This window comes from Oncorhynchus masou, chromosome 30 (assembly GCF_036934945.1).
Source record: "Oncorhynchus masou masou isolate Uvic2021 chromosome 30, UVic_Omas_1.1, whole genome shotgun sequence".
Lineage (NCBI taxonomy): Eukaryota > Metazoa > Chordata > Actinopteri > Salmoniformes > Salmonidae > Oncorhynchus > Oncorhynchus masou.
The window spans coordinates 13,657,885-13,684,782 of NC_088241.1; the positions used below are offsets into that span (position 1 = coordinate 13,657,885).

Consider the following 26,898-nt stretch of genomic DNA (forward strand, 5'->3'; position numbering starts at 1 on the left):
GCAGAATAAACATGGTCCAACATAAGACAATACATCAAAACTGTTGGTAGGGCACATGCCTACATTACCCAACCAATTAAGGCATCAAATTGTATTCCTGATTACTGCATCATTACAAGTACATCATTGATTAAAGCAGTTTGAAACCATCCTGTCTACAGCAGGACTAAACATAACTTTTCACTACACATCAGTCAGTTGCTAAAAAAAACCTGAAAAATAGTTAACTGATTAATAGGAAAAACAGAAATACAAAATGGACAAATCAAATATAGAAAAGGGCCTTTATTTTGTATTATTTTTTACATATGGCTTGAAGCGTTTTTATTACAAAGAGGTTACAAAAGGTAAAGGACTTTTGAATCATCAACCACAGGTGGACAGGACAACACAGCCATCAATGGTAGAAGCAACTACACATCTGAGCACAACACTGATGGTCAAAATAACAGCAAGTAACTGAAAGTATGTCTCTTTTCCATGTACAGCAAAGATACCACTAACACCACCTGCATCCAAATGCTAAACATGATTCCCTTGGGTCGTGTTCATTAGGCACCAAACAATACAACATGGACTGAAACGGGGAGGACTACCTGAACTTGTCAGATAGCAATCGCTTATTTAGTTTTTCCCTTTCAAAACGGTTTTCTACCATGTGTCCTATTGAACACGACCCTATAGTGTTGGACTTTAACTTTTGAGCATGAGTCACTGCACCAATATGGTTAACGATCTAAACAGCAAACAAAGACTGCAGAATAAAGGCCAGTAATGTTAACGTGACTCAGCTGAACCTTCCTCTATAATATTAATCTCAAAGCCACAACATCCCAATCACTATTAAATCAGTATTTATTAGTCATTTTCTAGATGTCTAATCAAACATGATCGTTCGAAAGATTCATTGGAATTGGAAAACAGTTTTCATATGTGTGCCCACACTACGATATTGATCAGAATCGCAGAATGTAGCTTTACAGTTAATCTAGATCCAGTCTGCTTGACAGGCTGCATTTTGGACATGAAGCTGGCCGGTCAGAACTTAGAAGTTTGATATTTCCGTTTTTTTAAAAGAGCAAGTATTTAAATGTTGCACAAACAGGATGAACAGCTGTTTTATCCAAAGTATTTTGCATAACACTTCATGTTCATGACTCCAATTCAGGTTTCTCTTCTTGCCCGCTTCTTCTTCATCACTGGTTTGGAAGGCTGGCTCTCTTCTATGGGTAAAAACACAGGGAGATAAGTCTTACAATACAGGACTCCTAAGACAAGATGCAGGTTGTAAAAAATAAAACAAACAAATAAGACTTTAGAACAAGGAAGTGTGTAGAATCCATTCCAGAAGGATCACCAGAGTGAACATTTTTGTTCTAGCCCAGTACTACCACCTAAATCATCCAATCAAGGGCTTGGATTAGAGGTCGACCGATTATGATTTTTTTAACGCCGATACCGATTATTGGAGGAGCAAATACAGCCGGTAGCGATTAAATTGGGCAATTTTATTTATTTATTATATATATATATATATATATATATATATATATATATAATAATGACGATTACAACAATACTGAATGAACACTTATTTTAACTTCATTTAATACATCAATAAAATCAATTTAGTCTCAAATAAATAATTAAACATGTTCAATGTGGTTTAAATAATGGAAAAAAGTGTTGGAGGAGAAAATAAAAGTGCAATGTGTGCCATGGAAAAAAGCTAACGTTTAAGTTCTTTGCTCAGAACATGAGAACAAATGAAAGCTGGTGGTTCCTTTTAACATGAGTCTTCAATATTCCCAAGTAAGAAGTTTTAGGTTATAGTTATTATAGGACTTCTCTCTATAACATTTGTATTTCATATACCTTTGACTATTGGATGTTCTTATAGGCACTATAGTATTGCCAGCCTAATCACAGAGTTCATAGCTTGAAGTCATAAACAGCTCAATGCTTGAAGCACAGCGAAGAGCTGTTGGCAAATGCAGGAAAGTGCTGTTTGAATTAATGTTTACGAGCCTGCTGCTGCCTACCACCGCTCAGTCAGACTGCTCTATCAAATCAGATATAATTATAATAAACAGAAATACGAGCCTTAGGTCATTAAGCCAAATCCGGAAACTATCATTTAGAAAACAAAATGTTTATTCTTTCAGTGAAATACGGAACCGTTCCGTATTTTATCAAACGGGTGGCATCCCTAAATCTAAAAATTGCTGTTACATTGCACAACATTCAATGTTATGTCATAATTATGTACAATTCTGGAAAATTAATTACGGTCTTTGTTAGGAAGAAATGGTTTTCACACAGTTCACAAGGAGCCAGGCGGCCCAAACTGCTGCATATACTCCGACTCTGCTGGCACAGAACGCAAGAGAAGTGACAATTTCCCTCGCTAAAAGAAATTCATGTCAGCAGGCAATATTAACTAAATATGCAGTTTAAAAAATATTTTTTTATTTAACCAGGCAAGTCAGTTAAGAACAAATTGTTATTTTCAATGACGGCCTGGGAACAGTGGGTTAACTGCCTGTTCAGGGGCAGAACGACAGATTTGTACCTTGTCAGCTCGGGGGTTTGAACTCGCAACCTTCCGGTTACCTTCCGGTTACTAGTCCAACGCTCTAACCACTAGGCTACCCTGCCGGCTACCCTATATACTTGTGTACTGATTAAAAAAAAGGTATTGATGTTTATGGTTAGGTACACATTGGTGCAACGACAGTGCTTTTAATTTCACAAATGCGCTTGTTAAATCACCCCACGTTTGGCAAAGTAGGCTGTGATTCGATGATAAATTAACAGGCACCGCATAGATTATATGCAACGCAGGACAAGCTAGATAAACTAGTAATATCAACCATGTGTAGTTAACTAGCGATTATGTTAAGATTGATTGTTTTTTATAAGATAAGTTAATGCTAGCTAGCAACTTACCTTGGCTTCTTGCTGCACTCGCGTAACAGGTGGTCAGCCTGCCACGCAGTCTCCCCGTGGAGTGCAATCGGCCATAATCGGTGTCCAAAAATACAGAAATCGGCCCTAATTAATCATCCATTCCGATTAATCGGTCGACCTCTAGCTTGGATATTAACTGGAGTGTAACAAAAAGGTGCAACCCCGTGGGAGAGTGGATTGAGAAACAATGCACAGTGTAGTGAAGTTTGAGTGGAGGCTGAGAGAGAGAACTGCAGCCCTGCCTGTATACAGCCTTGTGTTTTTAGGGTTGCAACATTTCAGTAACTTTCCCTCTGAGGATTCCCGGACTTCCTTCTTATTCCAAAATTAATTCCAGGAATCTTCTAAATAGGATTTCAGGAAAAACCTGAGAATTTTGGGAAATTTACAGAAATTTTTGCTACTGTATGATTGATACATTAAAGAAAAGGGCTGATGCACTAGTTCAGAGCTGGGATAGCCAATCAGACTGAATAGAGGGAGGGGACATCTGGTAGTAATAGCCTGGCCTTGCTCCTTCCTACGCCTCCAGAAATGAATAGCTACATGTTGCCACAACTAGGGGACGACATCTGGTTAGGAAGAAGGTGAGCAGGCAGCTTGGTGGCCCAATCATTCACACAACATGGCAGCCCTGCCCAGGAACAACCCCACTAATTTTTCTAGATCTGAATAGTTTGAGGGCAAGATAAAGCTATTCCTTCTTTAATATGAATGTGTTTCTATTGTGATCATAGTATAGCAAGAAATGAGTGGGGATACAGAAGAGGAAAGTATAAAGTGAAGTAAGATGTATGCAGGGATCGGACCCCAGCTACTGGCAGAGATACGTAGTCCAGGGTCTGCAGCACAACCACTAGCCCAGACTCCAGTGTGATTCACACTTAGTTCTGATACACGTACTATGTGTTGGAGCAGGTAGACTGTTCTGCTTGGCAGTAGGCTTTGTCTCTGCGGGTTGGGGTGGCACTTGTGCGATGGGGGCTGTGTTCTGAACCACCACTGGTTGCTCCACTCCTGCCTGCGGGAAGAAGAAACCTTGGGATTAAAGAGGCTGTAAAGAACCTCTGCCTCTGGGGGTGCTCTTGGGCCAACACGGATCCACTAAACAGACAGAAATTGTGTCCTAAATGGCACCCTATTTCCTTTATTGTCCTTACGAGCCCAAGTCAAAAGTAGTACACCATTAGGGAATAGGGTGCCATTTGAGACGCAAACATTGAGGTCAATAGAACAGTGTCACCAACCTTCACAGCAGCAGCGTTGACAGCCTGGACAGTAGGAGCAGCAGGCTCCTGGATTGGCTGCTTCTTCACCTTGGCCTCAGTAACAACCTTTTTACTTGGCTCCTCTGACTCCTGTCAATCACAGACAGACCAAATTTGAACCAATCAGGAAGGTCACAGGTAGCAATGACCCAATGAGGGACTCAGCAATATAGTTCTAATGATTGATGGTAACAGTTTAAATTAAGTTGCTCTATTCCTGTGTAATAAGACTAATTGCTATAGTAACATCGTAATAATGTTAAGGAGGAATCCAGTAAGTGCTTAATCTACGGTGTTACCTGGCCACTAACTACAGCATCTTCAGCTTGCTTCTTCTTCTTCTTTTTCTTCTTTTTCAATTTACCAGTTCCATCAGCAGCAGTCTCTGCCTTTTCTCTCTCTTCATCAGATACCTGCTGTGAAACAACATTCAAAGTACAAAACTAAATCAAATATTTGACAGATCTCGACTGCTCAACCCAAATCAACTTAACCTGACAACCTTTCCCCAACTTGAGCTTAGAAAGTCAAAATAATAACAAGGGGAGTGCGTACAGTAAGCAGCAGATCTTTTTTATACATGCGAAGGCTCCTGAAATGTAAATGTGCAGTTTTGTTCGTCAGAGGCTTTTAAAACAAAAATCCCCAAATCCCTACTACTACTACGTGCAGAACCTTGTAGAGGATAGAGCATGGTCTCTTTGCAAGCAACTGTTGCACTGCTGTCAAACTAGTCCCATTTCAAGAATGTAGTGCACACTAGCAGTCAGTCTATCCTCACATATGCATAAGGTTAGAGGTTTTTAAATGCAACATTTAAATTAAATCCCTGACATCTCTCTCCATGATGAAACCAGGAAAATTGCTGGAGATGGTTTCTTTCTCTCCTCAACTTCCCAAGATTATATTTAGAGTATTTAAATATAACTCATGTTATTTATTTAACCAGGAACAGGCCTTTTATGTTATGTTAGAAACCTCTCGTGAGGGGCACCTAAAAAGTGATGTCACAACTGGCGACTAACCTTGACAGTCTCTGGCAGGGGCTCCTCGAGGGCAGGGGGGACAGCCTCTACTGGAGCAGGGAGTTCCCCATAGTTCTCCCACCCCTCCGCTGGGGCATTCCAGTCAGAGCACCCATCTGCTGCAGCAGCAGACCCATCACCATCTGAAAACAAATCCAGAGGAAAGCTCTAGTTATAACACATCACAAATACACAACCTTTACAACACATGGTACAGACAGAGATGATGATTTTCACTCCTACAGCAGTCTCCTGACAAAAATACAGTTGGACTGTGCAGAATTACTGATCACCTTGCAACCCGTATAGCTACTCATTATGTGATCAAGATAAAACCAATTATGTGCCACGACCTGTTCTATAATCCCTGCTATATGACTTTTATTGCCAGTGTAAAGTTGTTTTACTTACTCAGACCAGACCACTTGTCTTCCACTTGGGGCTTAGGCTGGCTGGGACACAGCAGCTGGGGTTCTAAAAACAAATCACGTCTAAAAGCTTTAACAAGAGCAAGGTAGTGTGTTTAATTTGAAAACATAACATTTTGTGAAAGCAGAATTTCAGGTCATCCCACCCCCTAACCTTTGAACACCTAACAGCTAATTCCTAACACCTAATTCCTTGAACACCTAATGGGTTTTTAGACCGAGCATACATCGACTTGGCTTCATGGCGGACTATCAACAATACACTCAAACTAATATTGCCATATGATTTTTTAAATCGTTTTAATAGGTAATTTTTTTCATATTATACAATCTGATTAAATATCTATACTGCCCTACAAAGGCAAAACGCAGTAACTAAGTATTTTTTTTACTGAAAAATCTGACTTGTATTTTTCTGTCTTGACAGACAGCAATTTCTGATACTCCATGATATACTCTGATTAACTGGCTTGTTCTTGTGTCAGGAAGCTAAATACCATATTAATCAGATACTATACCTGGCCATTACAACAGATCAAATATTTTGACCAAATTGATAGTTTGTGCATTTTGCCTTTTTAGGGCAGTATACTTGTCTGTACTGTAAACCATGCCATCTAGAGGCCAAAAGGTGATCCTACACCAGGAGTACACAACGAACATTCAGTCCATTACCTGATGTTATCCCCACATCAATGACAGTGCATCCTCCTAATAACACATCGCAAAAGAAAACTCCTGCCAGTAAAAATTTAATTGTACTGTGTAAACTTTTCTGTATCCCCTGCATATGACTAATAAAGTTTGATTTGATTATATGTACAGACGTGGACAAAAGTTATGAGTGACACAAATATGAACTTTCACAAAGTCTGCTGCCTCAGTTTTTATGATGGCAATTTGCATATACTCCAGAATGTTATGAAGAGTGATTAGATGAATTGCAATTACATTTACATTTAAGTCATTTAGCAGACGCTCTTATCCAGAGCGACTTACAATTAATTGCGAAATCCCTGTTTGCCATGGAAATGTTTTTTGGGGGATTCAGTTCATTTGCACTGCATTTCAGCCCTGCCACAAAAGGACCAGCTGACATGTCAGTGATTCTCTCGTTAACACAGGTGTGAGTGTTGACGAGGAAAAGGCTGGAGATCAAATCAAATTTATTTATATAGCCCTTCCTACATCAGCTGATATCTCAAAGTGTTGTACAGAAACCCAGCCTAAAACCCCAAACAGCAAGCAATGCAGGTGTAGAAGCACGGTGGTTAGGAAAAACTCCCAAGAAAGGCCAAAACCTAATATGCTGATTGAGTTGGAAGCTGGAAGCTTCAAAAAGGAGGGTGGTGCTTGGAATCATTGTTCTTCCTCTGTCAACCATGGTTACCTGCAAGGAAACATGTACCGTCATCATTGCTTTGCACAAAAAGGGCTTCACAGGCAAGGATATTGCTGCCAGTAAGATTGCACCTAAATCAACTATTTATTAGATCATCAATAACTTCAAGGAGAGCGGTTCAATTGTTGTGAAGGCTTCAGGATGCCCAAGAAAGTCCAGCAAGCGCCAGGACCATCTCCTAAAGTTGATTCAGCTGCGGGATTGGGGCACCACCAGTACAGAGCTTGCTCAGGAATGGCAGCAGGCAGGTGTGAGTACATCTGCATGCAGTGAGGCAAAGACTTTTGGAGGATGGCATGGTGTCAAGAAGGGCAGCAAATAAGCCACTTCTCTCCAGAAAAAACATCAGGGACAGAGAAAAATCCTGCAAAAGGTACAGGGATTGGACTGCTGAGGACTGGGGTAAAGTCATTTTCTCTGATGAATCCCCTTTCTGATTGTTTGGGGGCATCCGGAAAAAAGCTTGTCCAAAGAAGACAATGTGAGCGCTACCATCAGTCCTGGGTCATGCCAACAGTAAAGCATTCTGAGACCATTCATGTGTGGGGTTGCTTCTCAGCCAAGGGAGTGGGCTCACTCACAATTTTGCTTAAGAACACAGACATGAATAAAGAATGGTACCAACACATCCTCCGAGAGCAACTTTGGTGACGAACAATGCCTTTTCCAGCATGATGGAGCACCTTGCCATAAGGAAAAAGTGGCTTGGAGAACAAAACATCGATATTTTGGGTCCATGGCCAGGAAACTCCCCAGACCTTAATCCCATTGAGAACTTGTGGTCAATCCTCAAGAAGCAGGTGGACAAACAAAAACCCACAAATTCTGACAAACTCCAAGCATTGATTATGCAAGAATGGTCTGCCATCAGTCAGGATGTGGCCCAGAAGTTAATTGACAGCATGCCAGGGCGGATTGCAGAGGTCTTGAAAATGAAGGGTCAACACTGCAAATATTGACTTTGCATCAACTTCATGTAATTGCCAATAAAAGCCTTTGGCACTTATGAAACGCTTGTAATTATACTTCAGTGTTCAGTGGTAACATCTGACAAAAATATCTAGACACTGAAGCAGCAAACTTTGTGGAAATTAATATTTGTGTCATTCTCAAAACTTTTGGCCACAACTGTATATATGCAGTGCATACTCCTGGGAAATATTACTATTATCATTACCTTCAGTCTCCTGCCCCCAGACAGCGGTGTCTTGGTTGCTCTCAGGAGTGGTCCAGTGCCCCTCATCAGGAAAAATGGTAAGGGCTGGGGCCTCTTGGGCTGTCACAGCCAGGTCAGGCCGTTCTTCAGTCACTACCGGAGCCTCCTCACTGCTGATAGCTGACACCAACACACACGCATTTAACCTTCAAGAACATCCACACATTGGCACCACTTTAAATAGTTTGTCAAAGAAAATGACTCCAACCAAGTACTGTACAAGTAAGAGCATGTAGCTCATTTGTTTTCTTAAAATGGGACATGATTTGATTTCTCCCTTTCATGAACTTCTCTCCTTACCCTTAATCAGATGCTAATTTTAATGAATGTGTATTTTTTACCTTGAGGTCTGACTACAGCAACAGCAGCGACAGCATCTGCTTTCTCAGCTTTGGTTTTGGAGGATTCTCCTTGGGAAATAACAGTGTTTGAAGGCAAGGCTGTAGCTATATTTCCATATACATTTATATTTCCTATTTGCAAAGGGAGAGCAGGTCAACACAAAAAGAGCAGTAGCCTGGAATCCAAACGGATATGCTCAGTTTCTCTACTGTTACAGCGGGAAAACAAATGTCAGTTTGGATTCTAGGCTAACAGAGCAGTTGACAAGCAGCACCTCTCTCTCTGGGCTCAGAGTCCTCCAGGGTATGTACTTACAGCAGGTCTGACCAACAGGGAACCAGCAGAACTCAATAACAGGAGAAGACAGAGTAGCAGTCTCCCTGGATGCCAAATTAGTCTGTTTACCAGTGGTGGAAAAAGTACCTTAGCTGTCCACCTGGTCAACTGCCATACTTGAGTGAAAGTAAAGAAACCTTAAAAGAAATGACTCAAGTAAAAAAAAAAATACCCAGTAAAATTCTACTTGAGTAAATGTCTAAAAGTATTTGGTTTAAAATATACTTAAGTGAAAAAGTATAAATTCCTTATATTAAGCAAACCAGATGGCACCTTTATCTTGTTTTTTTAATTTACAGAAAGCCAGGAACACTCCAACACTAAGACATCATTTACAAACAAAGCATGCGTGTTTAGTGAGTCCGCCAGATCAGAGGCAGTAGGGATGACCAGGGATGTTCGGTTGATAAGTGTGTGAATTTGACAATTTTCCTGTCCTGCTAAGCATTCAAAAATGTAACAAGTACTTTTGGGTGTCAAGGAAAATGTAAAAAGTACAATATTTTCTTAAAGAACATAGTGAAGTAATAGTAGTCAAAAATATAAATAGTAAAGTAAAGTACAGATAACCCAAAAAACTACTTAAGTTGTACTTTAAAGTATTCTTTACACCACTGGTGTTTACAGAAAGTTTGTGAAAGTGTGAGTCTTTAACCAAGCTCAGGCCTGCTCAGCTGCAGCCTTTTGCCAGCAGAGAGTTATACCATAAGGAGATAGGTAAAGCTAGCTTTACCTTTCTTCTTCTTTTCCTTCTTCTCAGAAACAAACCCAGGGGCTGCAGCTTTGGGGCTGGCCTTGGTTGACTCTGTGGGAGGAGTACTAGGCAGAGGATCCACTCCTCCAGGGCTCCCTGACCCGTCACCGGAGGTCTTGTCTTTACGGCGCTGCTCACGCTTCTCCTTGTTACTGATCTTGGTCTCCCAGGTGCCTGATACTGATAGACATGGAAGGTTAGTTGGAGGAATTTAAATAGGCCTACATCTCGTGTTCAAATCCACTGTTAGAATGTCAAGGCTTTGAGTCCGGTTTCCCAAAACCATCTCAAGACTACGTTCATCGTTAGAACCTTCTTAGGAACACCGTTACATCTCCGAGCTGTTTCCCAAAACCGTCATATCTAAAGTTGCTCTTAAAAACTTGTCATTTAACAACTGCCTCAGACCACTCACTTATAATTCAGTGTATCACAATTCCAGTGGGTCAGAAGTTTACATACACTAAATTGACTGTGCCTATAAACAGCTTGGAAAACTCCAGAAAATTACATCATGGCTTTAGAAACTTTTGATAAATGATGTCATCTAGCCTGAGTCAATTGGAGGTGTGCATGTGGATGTATTTCAAGGCCTACCCTCAAACTCAGTGCCTCTTTGCTTGACATCATGGGAAAATCAAAAGAAATCAGCAAAGATCTCAGAAAAAAATTGTAGACCCCACAAGTCTGGTTCATCATTGGGAGCAATTTCCAAATGCCTGAAGGTACCACGTTCATCTGTACAAACGATAGTACGCAAGTTTAGACACCATGGGACCACGCAGCCGTCATACCGCTCAGGAAGGAGACGTGTTCTGTCTCCTGGAGATGAACGCACTTTGGTGCATAAAGGGCAAATCAATCCCAGAACAACAGCAAAGGACCTTGTGAAGCTGGAGGAAACAGGTACAAAAGTATCTATATCCACAGTAAAACGAGTCCAATATCGACATAACCTGAAAGGCTGCCCAGCAAGGAAGCAACCACTGCTCCAATTACCACCATAAAAAAGCCAGACTACGGTTTGCAACTGAACATGGGGACAAAGATCGTACTTTTTGGAGAAATGTCCTCTGGTCTGATGAAACAAACACAGAACTGTTAGGCCATAATGACCAACGTTATGTTTGGAGGAAAAAGGGGGATGCTTGCAAGCTGAAGAACACCGTCACAACCATGAAGCACGGGGGTGGCAGCATCATGATGTGGGGGTGCTTTGCTGCAGGAGGGACTGGTGCACTTCACAAAAAAAGAAGACATCATGAGGAAAATTATGTGGATATATTGAAGCAACATCTCAAAATATCAGTCAGGAAGTTAAAGCTTGGTCGAAAATGGGTCTTCCAAATGGACAACGACCCCAAGCATGCTTCCAAAGTTGTGGCAAAATGACTTCACTTCTTGGCGCATCGATCCCGTTAGCAGGATCATTTGTCAACATCCGCTGAATTGCAGAGCGCCAAATTCAAATTCAATTACTAAAGACAATACATTTTCATGAAATCACAAGTGCAATATAGCCAAACACAGCTTAGCTTGTTGTTAATCCACCTGGCGTGTCAGATTTCAAAAAAGCTTTACAGAAAAAGCTATCCAAGTGTTTATGTTAGGACACCGTTTTTACAATAAATAATCGATAATATTTCAACCGGACCGTAGCTTTTTCAATAGGAGAGAGAAAATGTCTGCTCCAAGCTGTTGCGCATGCAAAACTCTGCTGGCACCCAGCCATCCACTGACACGATGTGATTGTTTGCTTATTTTTCAGAATAAAAGCCTGAAACTATGTCTGAAGACTGTTCACACCATGTGGACAAGAATAGGGTTGATGTCCATTTAACTGGAGAGAAGGCATGCAATGGAACAGGGAGATTTGTTTCTCTTAGGCACTTCCTGGTTGGATTTTCCTCAGGTTTTCACCTGCAATATCAGTTCTGTTATACTCAGACAATATTTTGACCGTTTTGGAAACGTATTTTCTATCCTAATCTGATGCAATTATATGCATATTCTAGATTCTGGGCCTGAGAAGTAGGCAGTTTCATTTGGGTACGTTTTTCATCCAAACATCAAAATACTGCCCCCTACACTCAACAGGTTAAGGACAACAAAGTCAAGGCATTAGAGTGGCCATCACAAAGCCCTGACCTCAATCCTATAGAAAAATGTGTGGGCAGAACTGAAAAAGTGTGTGCGAGCAAGGAGGTCTACAAACCTGACTCAGTTACACCAGCTCTCTCAGAAGGAATGGGCCAAAATTCACACAACTTATTGTGGGAATCTTGTGGAAGGCTACCCAAAATGTTTGACCCAAGTTAAACAATTTAAATGCAATGCTACCAAATACCGATTGAGTGCATGTAAACTCTGACCCACTGGGAATGTGATGAAGTAAAAGCTGAAATAATTCTCTAATATTTTTCTGACATTTCACATTCTTAAAATAAAGTGGTGATCCTAACTGACCTAAAACAGGGACTTTTTACTAGGATTAAATGTCAGGAATTATGAAAAACTGAGTTTAAATGAATTTGGCAAAGGTGTATGTAAACTTCCGACTTCAACTGTATATATTTTAATGATATGGAAATCAATTTAATGTTAATGCAATTGAGTTCACTATTTGCAAGCTACCCATACATTTTAATATATATTTCATGGTGTAACGTGCACAATCTGAATTTAGTGCATTATTATAGGGTAAGCGTTAGAATAAGCTGCCTCAATATTTGTAACCATAGGTGATCTCTCTTGGAGCTGATCCATCTTCAGTCTTGTGGAATAATTCTAATGTTTAGGAAAGTTTGGAAAGGGAGAACACTGATCCTAGGGCAGTGCAGCCCCCCCACCCCACACACACAAAGAAAATCCTGGTCAAATAGTCTATGAATGCATGAATGATTGATTTCATCTAACACATTCAAATATGAATCATTTCAATTTCTCACCAAGGATGTAATATTTATCTGTAAATGTAAGCCCCCACTGCGCTTTGCTAGGCACAAATGATTGAAACACTTGGTGATATTAGTGGTGGTGCTTTATGGCATACCTTCCTCTGATTCCTTGCCATGAGAAGAAGCAGTCTTAGCCTCCTTTACTGCCTGTTTCTGCTTCTTCTTGGTCTTCTTTACCTAAACATATAGAATTCAACATGGTGGATTAATGCTACAAGGCAAAGAAAGGGAAAGTGGTAACAGACTCATCGCCCCCTGCACCATTAGAACAGAAACCCCATGTTATTAAAGTCACTCAATCAAGTCAACACTGTCAAGCTAGGTCTAAAAAATATATATACATATGAAATCACAAATCTACCAAGAGCCTTTTGACATGTAATGTATAGGCTATACAGTCCTTACAATCTCAAATGCTATAAATCAAATAAAAAGTATTATATTTTAAATGTCAGCCCCTCAAAAGCAGATTGATGCCAAAAATAACAATAAAGAGCATTGACTGACAGTCAACTTGGTTGAGAGCTGTATTTGATCACAGAGGAGCCACATTTGACACTAGCTAGGTAAGAAAGCCATCTGTCCCATCCTTTAGGATTTGCTACATCTGCACATTAATATCTGGCAACCAGACACCGCACGCCACAGGACAGTAGGCGCCCGAAGGGAGGCAGGCCTCCTAGGCGCCCGAAGGGAGGCAGGCCTCTAGTCTAAAAGCCACATCATCACTAGTAAAACTCCCCTACAAACGCCATAAGGCCGGTTCTCATCTTCAAGGCATGTTTAGTGCAGTAGTTGGGATATAATGTAGCTAGCTATAACCAAGCAGATCTGAAATTATTTTGCATACAAAGGAATTTGTTTTGTATACAACAGATTCAACTTTCAGTACAGTCTCCCAGGATAGCATACAAGCATGTCTCAAAAAGCAACATTAGGCCTACCTCAGACGCCTTTTCTGTCTTGATTTGAGGAGAATGATGTGGCACTACTGGCAGGTTGTCTTCAGTCACTCTGACGTCCTCTTGTAGCTCAGCAACTACACTACCATTTGGCTGTGATTTCTGTGGGGCAAAAGATTAGACAAGGCTGAATTTAAAAACAAATATTAGCTTGGCTCATGTGACACGTTAACGTTAATCTAGCTAGCCTAATCATGCTAATGTCGGCTGCTAGCTACTGTGACAGAGCTGTCAAAATTAGTTAGTAAGCAAACATTGAAAACGTTACCTTTTCTGTAGTTTTCCTTTTCGTTTTTTTCGGTTCCTCTGTTTTTGCCACCTTGATAGGAGCTGGTTTAGTGCTTTCAACGGTCTCAACTTCAACTATGGTCGGTCGCTTCTTGAAGAGCCCGCGACATGCGGAGGCCCACATAGCCACCATTAGCACGAGCCCAATGAACGCTGCTAAGAAAATCAACCATGGCGGAATCTCGGGCTTCACTCCAAAATCCACCCCGAGTTCTGAGTGCAAGAGGTCTAGGCCAGTGGAAAGAAGCTCATTCAGGCGACCTGCTATCAACTTGACCTGTTGACAGGTCGCGTCCTGCCAGTTCTCTGCCATTTGGGTTGATCTCGATGATTGACAGAATATGCAAAAGTTAACGTTAGCCGGCTAAAAATAACGGTTTTGACAGGGCAAACAATAAAACCACGATCATCGCTAGCTTGTCAGCCACCTAGCCGCTTACGCGTTAGCTAGCTGTCACTCATGTAACATTTGAGTCCGTCAAAATGGGTTAGCCTCGTATAGCTAGCTGTTTGTCCAGCTCGTGTGACTGATGAACCGATTTCTTGCCCACTGATAAAGCAAGAAGGTTGATTTTTAAGGAGCAACAGAAAAAAGGTAGTGCTTAGCAGCAGTCCGCTCTACGATTGGTGCAACGTCACGGAAGGAGGAGTCCCTCTGAAGTCATGACGAATACAAAGACGAAAATGGTGGTCCTGGACTAGAACAAGATTAATTGGGGTTAGTTATCAGTATATTTGATTTAAAGCTATGCTCAATGGTGAATCACATATCTTGCACCAAACTGAACCATAACTGTCCACCTGGAAAAGTGGAATTTGTGGCCTGTTGTATTGTATGCTTGGATGTATTTGCACATTCTAAATCTTTGCAGTCTAAAATTCTCAAAGCCAGGTTATCAGCATGCCGAGCACTTATTGTGAGGGCATCGATTTAAACCATATTCAGAAATACATTCTACAACAATCAAGGGACTAAAAAGATAATTTGCATCCAAGTTTATTTTGAAATTCCCTACTCCCCTTATACAAGAAAAATAATAACTTTCCACCAAGGCAGCAGCAAACTGTCAGTGATAGTAAGTATTCTGTTTAGGGCAAGGAACAAAATCATAATCACAGTGTTTTTTTATTTATTATACTTTTACTTTTTAAATACTTCTACTGCGGTCCTCTTTGGCTGAGCTTCGGCACACAGTTTGCTGTCAAGCCAAATTCCTGGGAAGTAAAAGGTTTAAGCCAATAGAGCAGAGGGCTTCAACTTTACAAAGCCAATGCAGGAATGTATATTACCTTCAGAACTAAAAAATAATAATAAAATAAAATAAGAACAAGCCGTCTGTGTTCACAACACAAACAAAATAACCGCCAGGGGAGCGACAGCATTTTTGTATTTTCTTCGATTTCCATAAAATTGTATAGACAAAAAACAAATCTACAAAAATGGAACTAGGTAAATATTACACAACAGGTAAACATGTTTGTCAACCTCTACACAAAACCAAAGTTCTTGGTCTTAATGGCTAGTAAGAGTTTCTGTTTTAGAATCTGTTTGGAGGAGTAGAGTGGCACGTAGAGACGCGAGATGCAGGTGTTGGCCGTGGGCAGGTGCTGGTCATCCGGAGGCCTGATGGTGATGGAGGGCATGGGCTGGAAGCCTTCCTCACTGGCTGGCAAAGACGGACTGGAGGTCCAGAAGTACACCTGCAGAGAGGGAAAGGAATCAGATTGTATTGGAATTAATATTACAGATTGTACAGATAAAAATTGCATGTAATAAACTGGGACTGTGTATCAGGTAGTGAAAATAATTTCTCACCAGATCTTGCCTCTCAGTCATGCTCATCTTCTCCACAATGGACCAAAACCAGCGTTTGAACTGCAACAACTTATCAGCATTTTCCCCTGTTGAGATTCAGAGTAGGTTAACAAAAATAAGTGACTCAATCATCAACCATAAACTCAAACACATTTAAGTCATGTAAAACTACAAACTTTTTGTTACAAGACTTCCAACTGCAAAGCTGAAAAAAAGTGTAAGGGCGAGGGATCAATAACCAAAGGAAAACTAAAAAGATCCAGGTTTCACAGTTCTAGGATCAGGTCCCTGTCCATATAATCTTATCCATTGTGATCAAAAAGGCAAAACTGATCCTACATCAGCACTCATACTCTGAGATTCTTTGTGAATACGGGCCAAGGTCTTTGTACCAGATTCATCATTGAAGGAAGTGAAGCTGATGAGCATCTGCACGTTGACCTCTCCACAGCCATTGACCAGCAGCCTGAAGTCCTCAGCTGTCAAGTCCTCCAGGGCGTTCTTAGGAAGGACATCCAACAGACCCTTCCTCATTGCCTGAGAGACACAAAACAGTATTAACATTAAAACGTCAACATTACAGTACACACCCCTCCCTTTCTTATCAGCTGAGAGAGAACAAGGTATTAATCTCACATACATGTACATACTACAAAATTGTCTCTGTACACATCTTGGTTTATCCATTCTCCATCTTTAGACTGGACTGGTGTCCAATTTTCTGTTTTGGCCATTGTCATGCCAAAAATAAAAACAGATCTGGGACCCGGCTAACTTTAAACCTAACGCAATACAGAATGCCCCACTTGGTTCCCCTTATTATAGAAAATGGTAATTCACTTGTATACAGTGCCACATGAGACATTACTGTACAACTCACATGAAGAGGTTGCTCGGCAACCACCAGCATCCTGTGTTCGGCGTACTTTCTCACATATTCGTAAACGTTGAGAGGAGTCACAGGCATGTTGACCCCACCTGACAGCAGCTCCACCTGATATAGCCATGGACAACAGACATGTTAACAATGTAATGTGATGTTTCATAACATTCACTGTCACAATTAGACAGCAGAATAGAAGGGTTTTAAAAAAAACAGTAAACTCCTGATAAATGCAAAACTTTGCAGTTTCAAATGTCGCATGCACAAGTACAGTGAAATGCCAGTTGTGACAGAGTGCATTAAAACCAGAGCATGCAGTCAGAGGCAATTGCAAAAATATAACGAAATGGAAATAAAAATCGGGACTGAAAATTCATCCCAAATGAACTTCCTGAGTTGACTATGTGAAACATTCTCCCCGTGAGTTCTCTTTACCTGTCCAGCCCCTTCCTCCTTACACAGGTCTATGGCAAAGGCCAGGTCCATGGCTGCAAACACAGCGTCCGCCTCTCCAGCCTGAGAGTGACGGATCAACTGCCGCAGGCTCTCGTACATTACCGGGTCAAAGAAGGCAAAGTCATGCCAGTTCACCTGCTCACAGACACACATACTGATGAGAACTCTATCCGTGTACAAGTCCACATTTAGCGGTTTCCATATAGCAGTGTACAACAGTGCCCATATAACAGTGGAACTCATTACCTTTCTGCCGAGCAGCACCTTGATGACATGTCTGTTCAAAGTAATTGGACAGAGCTCATTCTGCAGCAGACACAGCCCTAGTATTCTGGAGAAGAAAAAAAAAAAAAAAAAAAAAAATTTTTTTTTTTTTTTTTTTTTTAAATACTTGGAAATTGAGGTAGGTTACATATTATTGTTGTTTTATCCCTGAATACAAGTAAATACTGTCTGCACTCCAGATGGCCCCCTGTTTCCTATGGGTCCTGGTTGCACTATAAAGGGAATGGGATGCTAGGACTTACCTGCCGATGTTCCTGAAGCAGTTGAGCCTGGCCTCAGTGTTCTTGCCGGGCCGGGGAGAGTAGAAGCCTCTCTTCCCGGGCTGGTAGAACAGGGGAGCGTTGTCATCTCCGTCTTCAGGGTCGTCCAGCTCCATGTCCACCACACTGCGCGTGGAGCCATGACGCTTACGGTTCTCCTGCTGCTACAACCAGGAAAATTAGGCACTTGCAATTGACAATAATTGACTAATTCTATTGTTATTACAGTGTAAAATAATGAAAATCAGTGCCACCCAGTAAAATAAGTGACTGGTCTTGAGAAAGGTTGCTAAGGCTGAAATGTTGACATTAAACAGTCTCCTATATAACCTCTTACTATTAGAGCATAATATCAGTGCATGATCATGAGGTGAATATTTGTATTATGCTGTAGTAAACCTCTAAAAAACAGCCACTTTCAGAGAAATCTAACCAGTAAATTAATGTCATAAGGCTGAAGGCCAAATTCCTTTTATTCTTCATACAACTTTCTTTCAGACATGTCTAATGACTTATGTTCCTGGACCACAGAGCTGGGGCATGCTGGGACCAGAGATGGAGAGCTGAAGCTTACCTGTGCTTTCTCAGGAGCCTCCAGGAGACCCAGGTCCAGTATGCTGTCAGCACCATTTTCCCTGTGGAAGGAGAGGGGGGTTTTAGTCAGTGTATCCTTTATTTTTTAATCAAACCAGGTTGTCCTATTGGAGGTAAAAAATAAAAACACTTTCACAAGGGAGACCTGGCCAAGAGGGCATCCTTGAAATTGTGGAGGTTGACGATGTGTCCCAAATGGCACCTTATTCCCTATATAGCATTTGGGGCACTGGTCAAAAGTAGTGCACTGTGAGTAGGGTGCCATTTTGAGAACAAAACGATAGAGTGGTGAAAAGGACACTATACCTTCCATGTGCAATGAGCAGCTCCATGGCCTCCTCCACCCTGGCCCTGAGAGAGTCCTCACTGGCCAGGAGCAACAGCAGCTGGGCTGGGGAGAGCTCCAGCAGCATCCCAGTGATCTTACTGGCAAACGCCTGGAGAGGAAGGACCAACAGCAGTCAGTCACATTATGGAATGTGCTGACAACGAAATCACACAAAAATTATCAATGGAAATCAAATTGATCAACCCCTGGAGGTCTGGATTTGGAGTCACACTCAAAATTAAAGTGGAAAACCACACTACAGGCTAATCCAACTTTGATGTAATGTCCTTAAAGCAAGTCAAAATGAGGCTCAGTAGTGTGTGTGGCCTCCACGTGCCTGTATGACTTCCCTACAACGCCTGGGCATGCTCCTGATAAGGTGGTGGATGGTCTCCTGAGGGATCTCCTCCCAGACCTGGACTAAAGCATCCGCCAACTCCTGGACAGTCTGTGGTGCAACGTGGCCTTGGTGGATGGAGCGAGACATGATGTCCCAGATGTGCTCAATTGGATTCAGGTCAGGGGAACGGGCGGGCCAGTCCATAGCATCAATGCCTTCCTCTTGCAGGAGCTGCTGACACACTCCAGCCACATGAGGTCTAGCATTGTCTTGCATTAGGAGGAACCCAGGGCCAACTGCACCAGCATATGGTCTCACAAGGGGTCTGAGGATCTCCTCTCGGTACCTAATGGCAGTCAGGCTACCTCTGGCGAGCACATGGAGGGCTGTGCGGCCCCCAAAAAATGCCATCCCACACCATGACTGACCCACCGCCAAACCGGTCATGCTGGAGGATGTTGCAGGCAGCAGAACATTCTCCACGGCGTCTCCAGACTGTCACATGTGCTCAGTGTGAACCTGCTTTCATCTGTGAAGAGCACAGGGCGCCAGTGGCGAATTTGCCTATCTTGGTGTTCTCTGGCAAATGCCAAACGTCCTGCACGGTGTTGGGCTGATAGCACAACGCCCACCTGTGGACATCGGGCCCTCATACCACCCTCATGGAGTCGGTTTCTGACCATTTGAGCAGACATGCACATTTGTGGCCTGCTGGAGGTCATTTTGCAGGGCTCTGGCAGTGCTCCTCCTGCTCCTCCTTGCACAAAGGCGGAGGTAGTGGTCCTGCTGCTGGGTTGTTGCCCTCCTATGGCCTTCTCCACATCTCCTGATGTACTGGCCTGTCTCCTGGTAGCGCCTCCATGCTCTGGACACTACGCTGACAGACGCAGCAAACCTTCTTGCCACAGCTCGCATTGATGTGCCATCCTGGATGAGCTGCACTACCTGAGCCACTTGTGTGGGTTGTAGACTCCGTCTCATGCTACCACTAGAGTGAGAGCACCGCCAGCATTCAAATTGACCAAAACATCAACCAGGAAGCATAGGAACTGAGAAGTGGTCCGTGGTTATCACCTGCAGAACCACTCCTTTATTGGGGGTGTCTTGCTAATTGCCTATAATTTCCACCTGTGGTCTATTCCATTTGCACAACAGCATGTGAAATGTATTGTCAATCAGTGTTGCTTCCTAAGTGGACAGTTTGATTTCACAGAAGTGTGATTGACTTGGAGTTACATTGTGTTGTTTAAGTGTTCCCTTTATTTTTTTGAGCAATATATATATATAAATAAATTAGATAATGAATGGATACTGCATTTACAGATTATAGATAATTTGACTGTAAAGCTGGTAGGTACCGGCTGCATAGCGTGGACGCGGGGGTACAGCCTCTCTCCCAGGGCCTGTCTGTGGGCAGGCAGGGGGTCAGGTTCATCACTGGGGTTTCCCTCCGAGGCTGGCCTGAAGGGCCGGGTGTCAATGGACAGCTGTCTCCTCGAGTCCCTGGAACACACACACACACACACAGAAGGGAAGGTTAGCTAGCGCCCTCAAACATTCTACACCATCGTGCCGACCCGAACCAAACTGGCCAGTGCAGGCCATTGTCTTACGCCAGATCGCGTCACTCCTACGCAATGCCAGTCCCTCAACCGATCAGTCTTGTTGGACGTGGAACTCATCTATACAATTTGGATTTTGCTCATCCGCCAAACAGTAGTTCCTAATTGTGAAAATCACTCCGCTCTCGGTAGCTATGACGCACTGGCTACTACAGCAAACCATGCTCCAGCTTACAGCCAAGTACAAGCTTGTTTGAATGGTCATACGGTAGCTAGTTTAACAGCTTCTTGATGAAGTACGGAACCAAAGTTAATAAACTGTTCAAAGAAATCACCATGCATCTGATTGACAGCTGCCATTGTGCCTCGCTACTTTATAACATTTGGCCAACGCGATAACGTGGTAGAGAGCAGTCAGCTGTGCTGTAGAACTCGGCATGCTAATCACAGCAGAACAGATATCATGAAAACTCATGTGTATTGCTAGAGCTAAAGGGAGTATTCAGCATTGAGTGTGTGAACTGGTGTCAGAATCCTTGTCTTGTCATATGGATTGATTAGAAATGTTCGTGCACATATAGAATTTCATAAATACAGATTCTACCACCACAATACACCTTCCCTAGATATAGAATTAGGTGGTGAAGACTTACTCATTACATTTTTGTTAAACATTAACTACAGGTTTATAGTTTTTGGTAAGATTAACTGACTCGAGGATGAAAGGGGGTTCAGTGAACGATGTCACCTTGGTAACATTTTTGAATGTTAGGACAGCATATTGTAGCCGGACTTCTTTTTAGCTATCCCATGAGTGTTTGCGAGATCAGACAATGCAGCGCAGGCCAGAAACTATGGTGGATGCGTAACCAGGTCAGCTAGGCTCGGCTCAGCTCAGTAGTGTAAACATTTTTATTTTTTCAGTGGTGAGAAGTATAAGGCTATAGTTAAAACTTTCAAACTATGTTGCATTTGGATTGCTTTGTGTAATACCCCCAGCAACTGATAAGTAATTAATCTACAACGTGGTTGCATCAAGTTCCAAAAAATTCAACTTTGTGCACTAGTTGCAAGCAACAGCCAATCAAAATGAATGCTTCGCACATGATCCATTTGAAGGTTCGGAACTCCGACCCAGTTGTCATGTCAACACAGCTGTCAGTGCTGCGGGAACCGCGATCAAGGTTGGTAGAAGAGACATTAGCCAAACGGGAGCTGTAAATAAATATTGGCATTATGGGAAGTCATGGTTAAGGTACATGGTTTGGTAGTCAATAAATGTAATTTTTGAAGTGAACCCAGACCTCAGACCAGTTTCAACTAAAAATGTCCAACATGAACTGCACTAGCTAGCTTAGGTCATTGCGAGCTTGGTTAGCTCGTTGCTAGCTAGCTAAATAACATTTTCATTTTGACTAGCTAAATTGTACAGCCAGCATTTTGTCCAAATCCATTCTTATACAATAACCATGCGGTTGGATAAACAATTCGTGAAATCCTGATGTACTGCAGCAGATGACATTAGGTGAGTTACGCCTTCTCAAACCATATGACAATGCAGATTCAATTTGATTGGCTGTTGCACACAATTTCAATCACGTTTGAGTTACTTCGTGTATCAGCAAAGTTGCTTGAGATGTCACTTGCAACCTCTAACTGCAACTAAATTTGCTTAAAGGTTGCTTTGTGTAACTCCAGCCTAACACATTAACAGATGGTCAAATGTTTTCTGAAAGGCAACATGTCCTAATAGCCCAAAGCACACTACAACCACAGGGTTGGTGGGCAGGGAGGTATGTCTCACCTGTCTCGGTCTCTCCTAGAGCCGGCTCGGAGCCCTCCACTCCTCCGCTCCCTCTCCCGGTCTCTGTTCCTCAGCCGCTGCATCAGATCTACACACAGAGGGAGACTTTAGGAAAGATCTATATATCTCTGTTCTCTTCTGAAATTCCTCTTGCTTCCCCCAGAGTGGTGGTAGTAGTAAGTTATCACCACCACCATGTTTAACTGCCATTTGAGTTAAGTAATTCATAAATTGACGCTAGTAGTTTCATACTCAATGTCATACTTGAGTTGTAATCGTGATGACACGTACTGCTGGCCTGCATGCCCTTGCTGACGCTCTGCACACAGTCCAGGTTGGGCAGCTTGTCATTGGACAGGAAGGCCAGGGCGATGGCCGTGTAGAAGCTACGGGCCACGCCACTACCCTCGCCCGGCTCGTCCTTGAAGGTGACCTTGACGCGGTGCACAGCCATGGGTGTGGTGGTGCAGCGCCGTCCAAAGTGGGTGTTGAGCTGCCTCATGGTCTGCTGGATCAACTGGTCACGATCACGGTCCACCTCCAGGGCCAGGTCACGGGACTGGAGGTTACGGAGTTTCTCCATCTCCCGGCGGAACTTCGACTCCTTCACCTCAAAACCCCCCAGCTCGGTCAGAATCTGGGGACGGGGTCAGACAGACAGGATTAAATGTCTGCTTAGATCTGCAACTGTTTTTAATGTTTAACAGATTGTTTTTTTTAGTCCTGATCTCATCTTGGTAATTGTACTTTTCTTCATTACATGTTTGTCTGTCAAGATCTGGGGACAGAAAGCTTTGTAGTGCCTTAGTGACTCGTCTACTGTAATAAAAACTTACATTTGGATTCGGGATTCTGATTGGTTGATAGCCATTAGTTATTCACAATAATCCACAGGTAAAGCATTTTAACAGTTCCATTTGAATTATCAATGCACTGTTCAACAGCCCAGCCAGGCAATTCAAACTTTCTAGCCCATCATCTTGGTAATGGTACTTTTTTTATTTTGTGTCTAGCTGTATATTTTTGTGGATTTCATTGTATTAATGGTTTGAGGTTGGAGAAATACTGTAAATATAAATGTTTAAACATCAATCTCTGAGTGTGCATACCGATCCAGGCTCTGCTCCAACATCCTCCATGAAGACGCGCCCGAACAGCTCCAGAGACAGACGCCAGCGGCCCAGCAGCATGTCATGGGATATCACCATCCCCATGAAACTACAGTGGGGTCTGGAGAGGACAGAGATATGATATACTTCCTGGTTAATATTACAGTGGGGTCTGGAGAAGACAGGAGAAGGCACAACAATGTTACATCCTTGTTAATACAAAAGACAGGAGAGTAAGGGGCATTTACATATGCAGTTGTAATAGGCAAAGAGGGAGAGAATTGAGTGGGAACATTTTTATTTATTTATTTATATAACCTAACTATATTCATTGTTTCCTTACTGAAGCAAATCAAACAGAAACCAAACTTAGATGGAATTTTCATTTATTTACTAGCCACGTGGACCATACCTAAAGGAAGGGAGCGGGGGGCCATCACTCTCAGTGAGACCTATTTCAGCCAGGAGGCTGCTCTTCAGCTGGGCAGCTAGGTCGTGGGGTGAGGGGCCTGGCTTTGGAGCCACTAGCTCCTGGTCCATGGGCTGGTCCTCTCGGCCGCGCTGACTAGTCTCCATACTCATCACGTTCTTCAAGTTGGCGGAGTAGGACATCTTAGTGGGTAGGATCTGTGGGATCCACGGGGACACAACACAGCTGTGGTTATAGTGAATGGTGCTATAATTAATGTTTTTTTAGGATGGAAAAGTACTGTGAAGACTGTGGCCCTGCTCCAAAAATTTGAATCATCTTTCCTTCCTTTTTTTCCTTCCATGAAGTGCTAATCACTGATCTAACATGGATTGGCGTTAGCAAGCTTTCCAGTTTCCATTGCATTGCTTTCACCAATCCAGTCATGTGAGACCATGGATTCTTTCAAGAAAGGAGGGGGGGATGCATGTTGATTGAAGGGATGAGGGATAAAGGAAGGATGCATGATAAGAGTATTAGAGCAGGGCTGGTGTGTTGTCAGGGCGCGCAGTGTGTTATGTGTACCTGAGAGGAGCCCATGTTAACCTCCATGCAGCTGCGGTCCAGGGTGGCCTCGGCCAGGCCTTTGCTTGCTGTGTACGAGGACGAGTACAGGCCCTGACTAGGACGGCCAAACAGATCCTCCTTCCTTGCATTTGGCTGGGAGGTAGAAAAAAATTTAAAATAAGTTGCAGTGTCATATTATTGAAACAAACTAAAAAAACAGAGATTAGCAATGTATTGGTAGTGGTGGATCTATTGACTTCTAGAGTAGATTACACAGCTTGCTCCATAAAGCTATAAGTAGGCAAAGAAGCTCTATAGCTGTGTTTTAACATAATTACTGTCGGAACACTGCATTAAGGATTGTACAGAACAAGCTGTTTTGGGAGCCCGTTAGGACTTCACCTGCACATGTCACTTGAATTCCACTTTGTTAATAGAATTTCTCTTATAGGTAGTTATCAATATCAATAAAATAAAAAAGTTACATTTGCCTGCTGGGGCGCAAGGAGACCCCGAGGTCCGTTAAAACCACTGACAACTAAAATCCAGTTAAGGGGTTGTTAATTAAATGTTATAACTATTTGGTTTTAATACCGTCACCTTGAAGAGCATAGTCAGAACTACACAGTTCAGGTTACGCTACATTTAGCTCTGTCATCAGAGTTATACAGCAAGTAACTGCATGCTTGTCATGATCAGTAAACAATTGATCATGTAATTTCAGATATGTGAAGGTAGACTCACAATATCTCAATATTGGCCACCATTAATTATATAATTGAATTATAAGTGAACTACACCTGATTAGTTTGAGTGGTTTAGGTTCACTTCACCATCCTTTGTGGGCTCTGCCTGTCAAGCAGCAGAAGGGCGCATTTGCCGATGTAAGCCCATTGTTAGCTGATAATGGCTTACTTTGCAAGTTACCGGTAGAAACTTTGTACAGTTGGCTAAACGTAGTGCTAATGTACTTTTTTCTCCAACCAACACAAACCTACTTAGTGACATTAAACCTTTAACATGTTTTGGTATTTAATCGCAATTGCTGCTGACGGACATGATTTATGAGCCATGTCAAATTGGCAAACCAATAACCGGTGACATCAATATGGCCAGTTAAGCTAACTTTCAGAGGATAAACTAAAAGTCTATATTGTTTCATTTGTTTGGCATCTATAGAGGCGAAGACAGTAGTCCGAATGTCAATATGACAAGGACTTGCCGATGTCAAGCTCTTTCAAAAGCATAACCTCTGATGAAGCAAGCTAAGTGAAACTTAGCTAGCTAGCTATATGCCAAATGATAGGCTACCCTCGCGAATCTGAAAATACATGATCAATTGATGTTGACTGATCATGAAAGCATGCAATTACTTACTGGTCAGTGCAAATTAAAGAAATGTGCTAACCTGCAAGAGGTGAGGCTGGTCTGCCAGGGGGATGGCCTCAGCCAGGGGGACCTCGAAGGGGTTGGGGGGGATACAGCCCAAGAAGGTCATGGAGTCAGAGCGCCGGAAGAATGGGTGGTTCTGTCCCATCTCAGCAGGGACCGTGTCATCCTCCTTATCCTGGAGCGTGGAACCTGAGAGGAAGAGAGGTCAGCACTGCTTCCTTCACACTGTAAAAGACCACTGGGAAAGACTGACCAAAAAAATGACTGTACATAGTTCAAACTACCTATCACCAACATCAGGGCTCTTCAACCCAGTTCCTGGAGAGCTTCACGGCAACTGAAATCACACGCACTGGATTCTAATAATAAGCTGGTTGATAATCTGAAATCAGGTTACATAACTGGGGTTGGAGTGAAAACCTATGAGGGTGGCTCTCCGTGAACAGGTTTGGAGAGCCATGACCTACAGTGACGTGAAAAAATATTTGCCCCCTTTCTGATTTTCTCTATTTTTGCTATTGAATGTTATCAGATCTTCAACTAAAACATATTAGATAAAGTGAACCTGTGCTTACAAATAATTAAAGTACACATTTTGGTTAACAAAGTGATGCAACACCCAATTCCCCTGTGTGAAAAAGTAATTGCCCCCTTAAACTCAATAACTGGTTTTGCCACCTTGAACTGCAATGACTGCAATCAAATGCTTCCTGTAGTTGTTAAGTCTCTCACGTACCTGTGGAGGAATTTTGGCCAATTCTTGCATGCAGAACTGCTTTTACTCAACATTTGTGGCTCCATGAACTGCTCGTTTCAAGTCCTGCCACAATGTAATTTAAATTGGGATTAGGTCTGGACTTTGACTAGGCCATTCCAAAACGTACAATTTGTTGCTTTTTAACCATTTTCATGTCGAATTGATTGTGTGTTTTGGATCATTTTCTTGCCGTTTGACCCAGCTGAGCTTCAGCTCAGACGGATGGCCTGACATTCTCCTGTAGAATTCTCTGATACAGAACAGAATTCATGGTTCCTTCTATTAAGGCAAGTCATCCAGGTCATGAGGCAGCAAAGCATCCCCAAACCATCACCATGCTTGACCGTTGGAGTTTCTTACTGTGCAATGCAGTTTCGTTTTCACCAGA

The 26,898-nt window shown here is 42.4% G+C and overlaps 2 protein-coding genes across 23 annotated transcripts in view; both read right to left on the reverse strand.

The window, feature by feature from the left end:
• Positions 1-270: 270 nt before the first annotated feature.
• On the reverse strand, positions 271-14,529 carry LOC135522093 (protein LYRIC-like). Of its 2 annotated transcripts, none has more exons than XM_064948043.1 (12): positions 13,929-14,529; positions 13,643-13,762; positions 12,794-12,875; positions 9,721-9,921; positions 8,651-8,719; positions 8,271-8,429; positions 5,675-5,737; positions 5,264-5,406; positions 4,538-4,654; positions 4,218-4,328; positions 3,874-3,987; positions 271-1,223 (listed from the first exon to the last, which is right to left on the reverse strand). In XM_064948043.1, exons 1-12 carry the CDS (start codon positions 14,259-14,261, stop codon positions 1,197-1,199), a joined length of 1,539 nt encoding a protein of 512 aa, XP_064804115.1. In that variant the 5' UTR covers positions 14,262-14,529; the 3' UTR covers positions 271-1,196. The 2 variants fall into 2 exon arrangements, with proteins under 2 accessions (XP_064804115.1, XP_064804114.1); XM_064948042.1 differs by having other exon boundaries at positions 3,874-3,991; positions 13,929-14,527.
• Positions 14,530-14,929: 400 nt separating this feature from the next.
• The window catches only part of LOC135522090 (E3 ubiquitin-protein ligase UBR5), a 46,696-nt gene continuing 34,727 nt past the window's right edge, over positions 14,930-26,898 (reverse strand). For 7 of the 21 annotated variants that reach the window (XM_064948035.1, XM_064948027.1, XM_064948022.1 and 4 more), the window contains 17 exons: positions 25,770-25,942; positions 24,380-24,514; positions 23,798-24,012; positions 23,386-23,506; positions 22,529-22,913; positions 22,277-22,364; positions 21,577-21,687; positions 20,269-20,413; positions 18,549-18,679; positions 18,223-18,283; positions 17,631-17,812; positions 17,350-17,434; positions 17,083-17,238; positions 16,645-16,758; positions 16,118-16,301; positions 15,765-15,850; positions 14,930-15,649 (listed from right to left, as the gene is read on the reverse strand). In XM_064948035.1, coding sequence (XP_064804107.1) covers positions 15,437-15,649; positions 15,765-15,850; positions 16,118-16,301; positions 16,645-16,758; positions 17,083-17,238; positions 17,350-17,434; positions 17,631-17,812; positions 18,223-18,283; positions 18,549-18,679; positions 20,269-20,413; positions 21,577-21,687; positions 22,277-22,364; positions 22,529-22,913; positions 23,386-23,506; positions 23,798-24,012; positions 24,380-24,514; positions 25,770-25,942 — 2,585 coding nt within the window. In that variant the 3' untranslated portion in view covers positions 14,930-15,436. The remainder of the gene's footprint in view (positions 15,650-15,764; positions 15,851-16,117; positions 16,302-16,644; positions 16,759-17,082; positions 17,239-17,349; positions 17,435-17,630; positions 17,813-18,222; positions 18,284-18,548; positions 18,680-20,268; positions 20,414-21,576; positions 21,688-22,276; positions 22,365-22,528; positions 22,914-23,385; positions 23,507-23,797; positions 24,013-24,379; positions 24,515-25,769; positions 25,943-26,898) is intronic. The other 14 variants (XM_064948041.1, XM_064948040.1, XM_064948038.1 and 11 more) reach the window with 12 other exon arrangements.

Excerpts from the sequence above, each read along its gene's own strand:
- LOC135522093 (XM_064948042.1), bottom strand. The coding sequence starts at position 14,261 with ATGGCAGAGAACTGGCAGGACGCGACCTGTCAACAGGTCAAGTTGATA. Across the intron at positions 13,763-13,928 it reads AAAGGAAAACTACAGAAAAG|AAATCACAGCCAAATGGTAG; the intron begins GTAACGTTTTCA and ends TTTGCCCCACAG. Across the intron at positions 12,876-13,642 it reads AGACAGAAAAGGCGTCTGAG|GTAAAGAAGACCAAGAAGAA; the intron begins GTAGGCCTAATG and ends CTATATGTTTAG.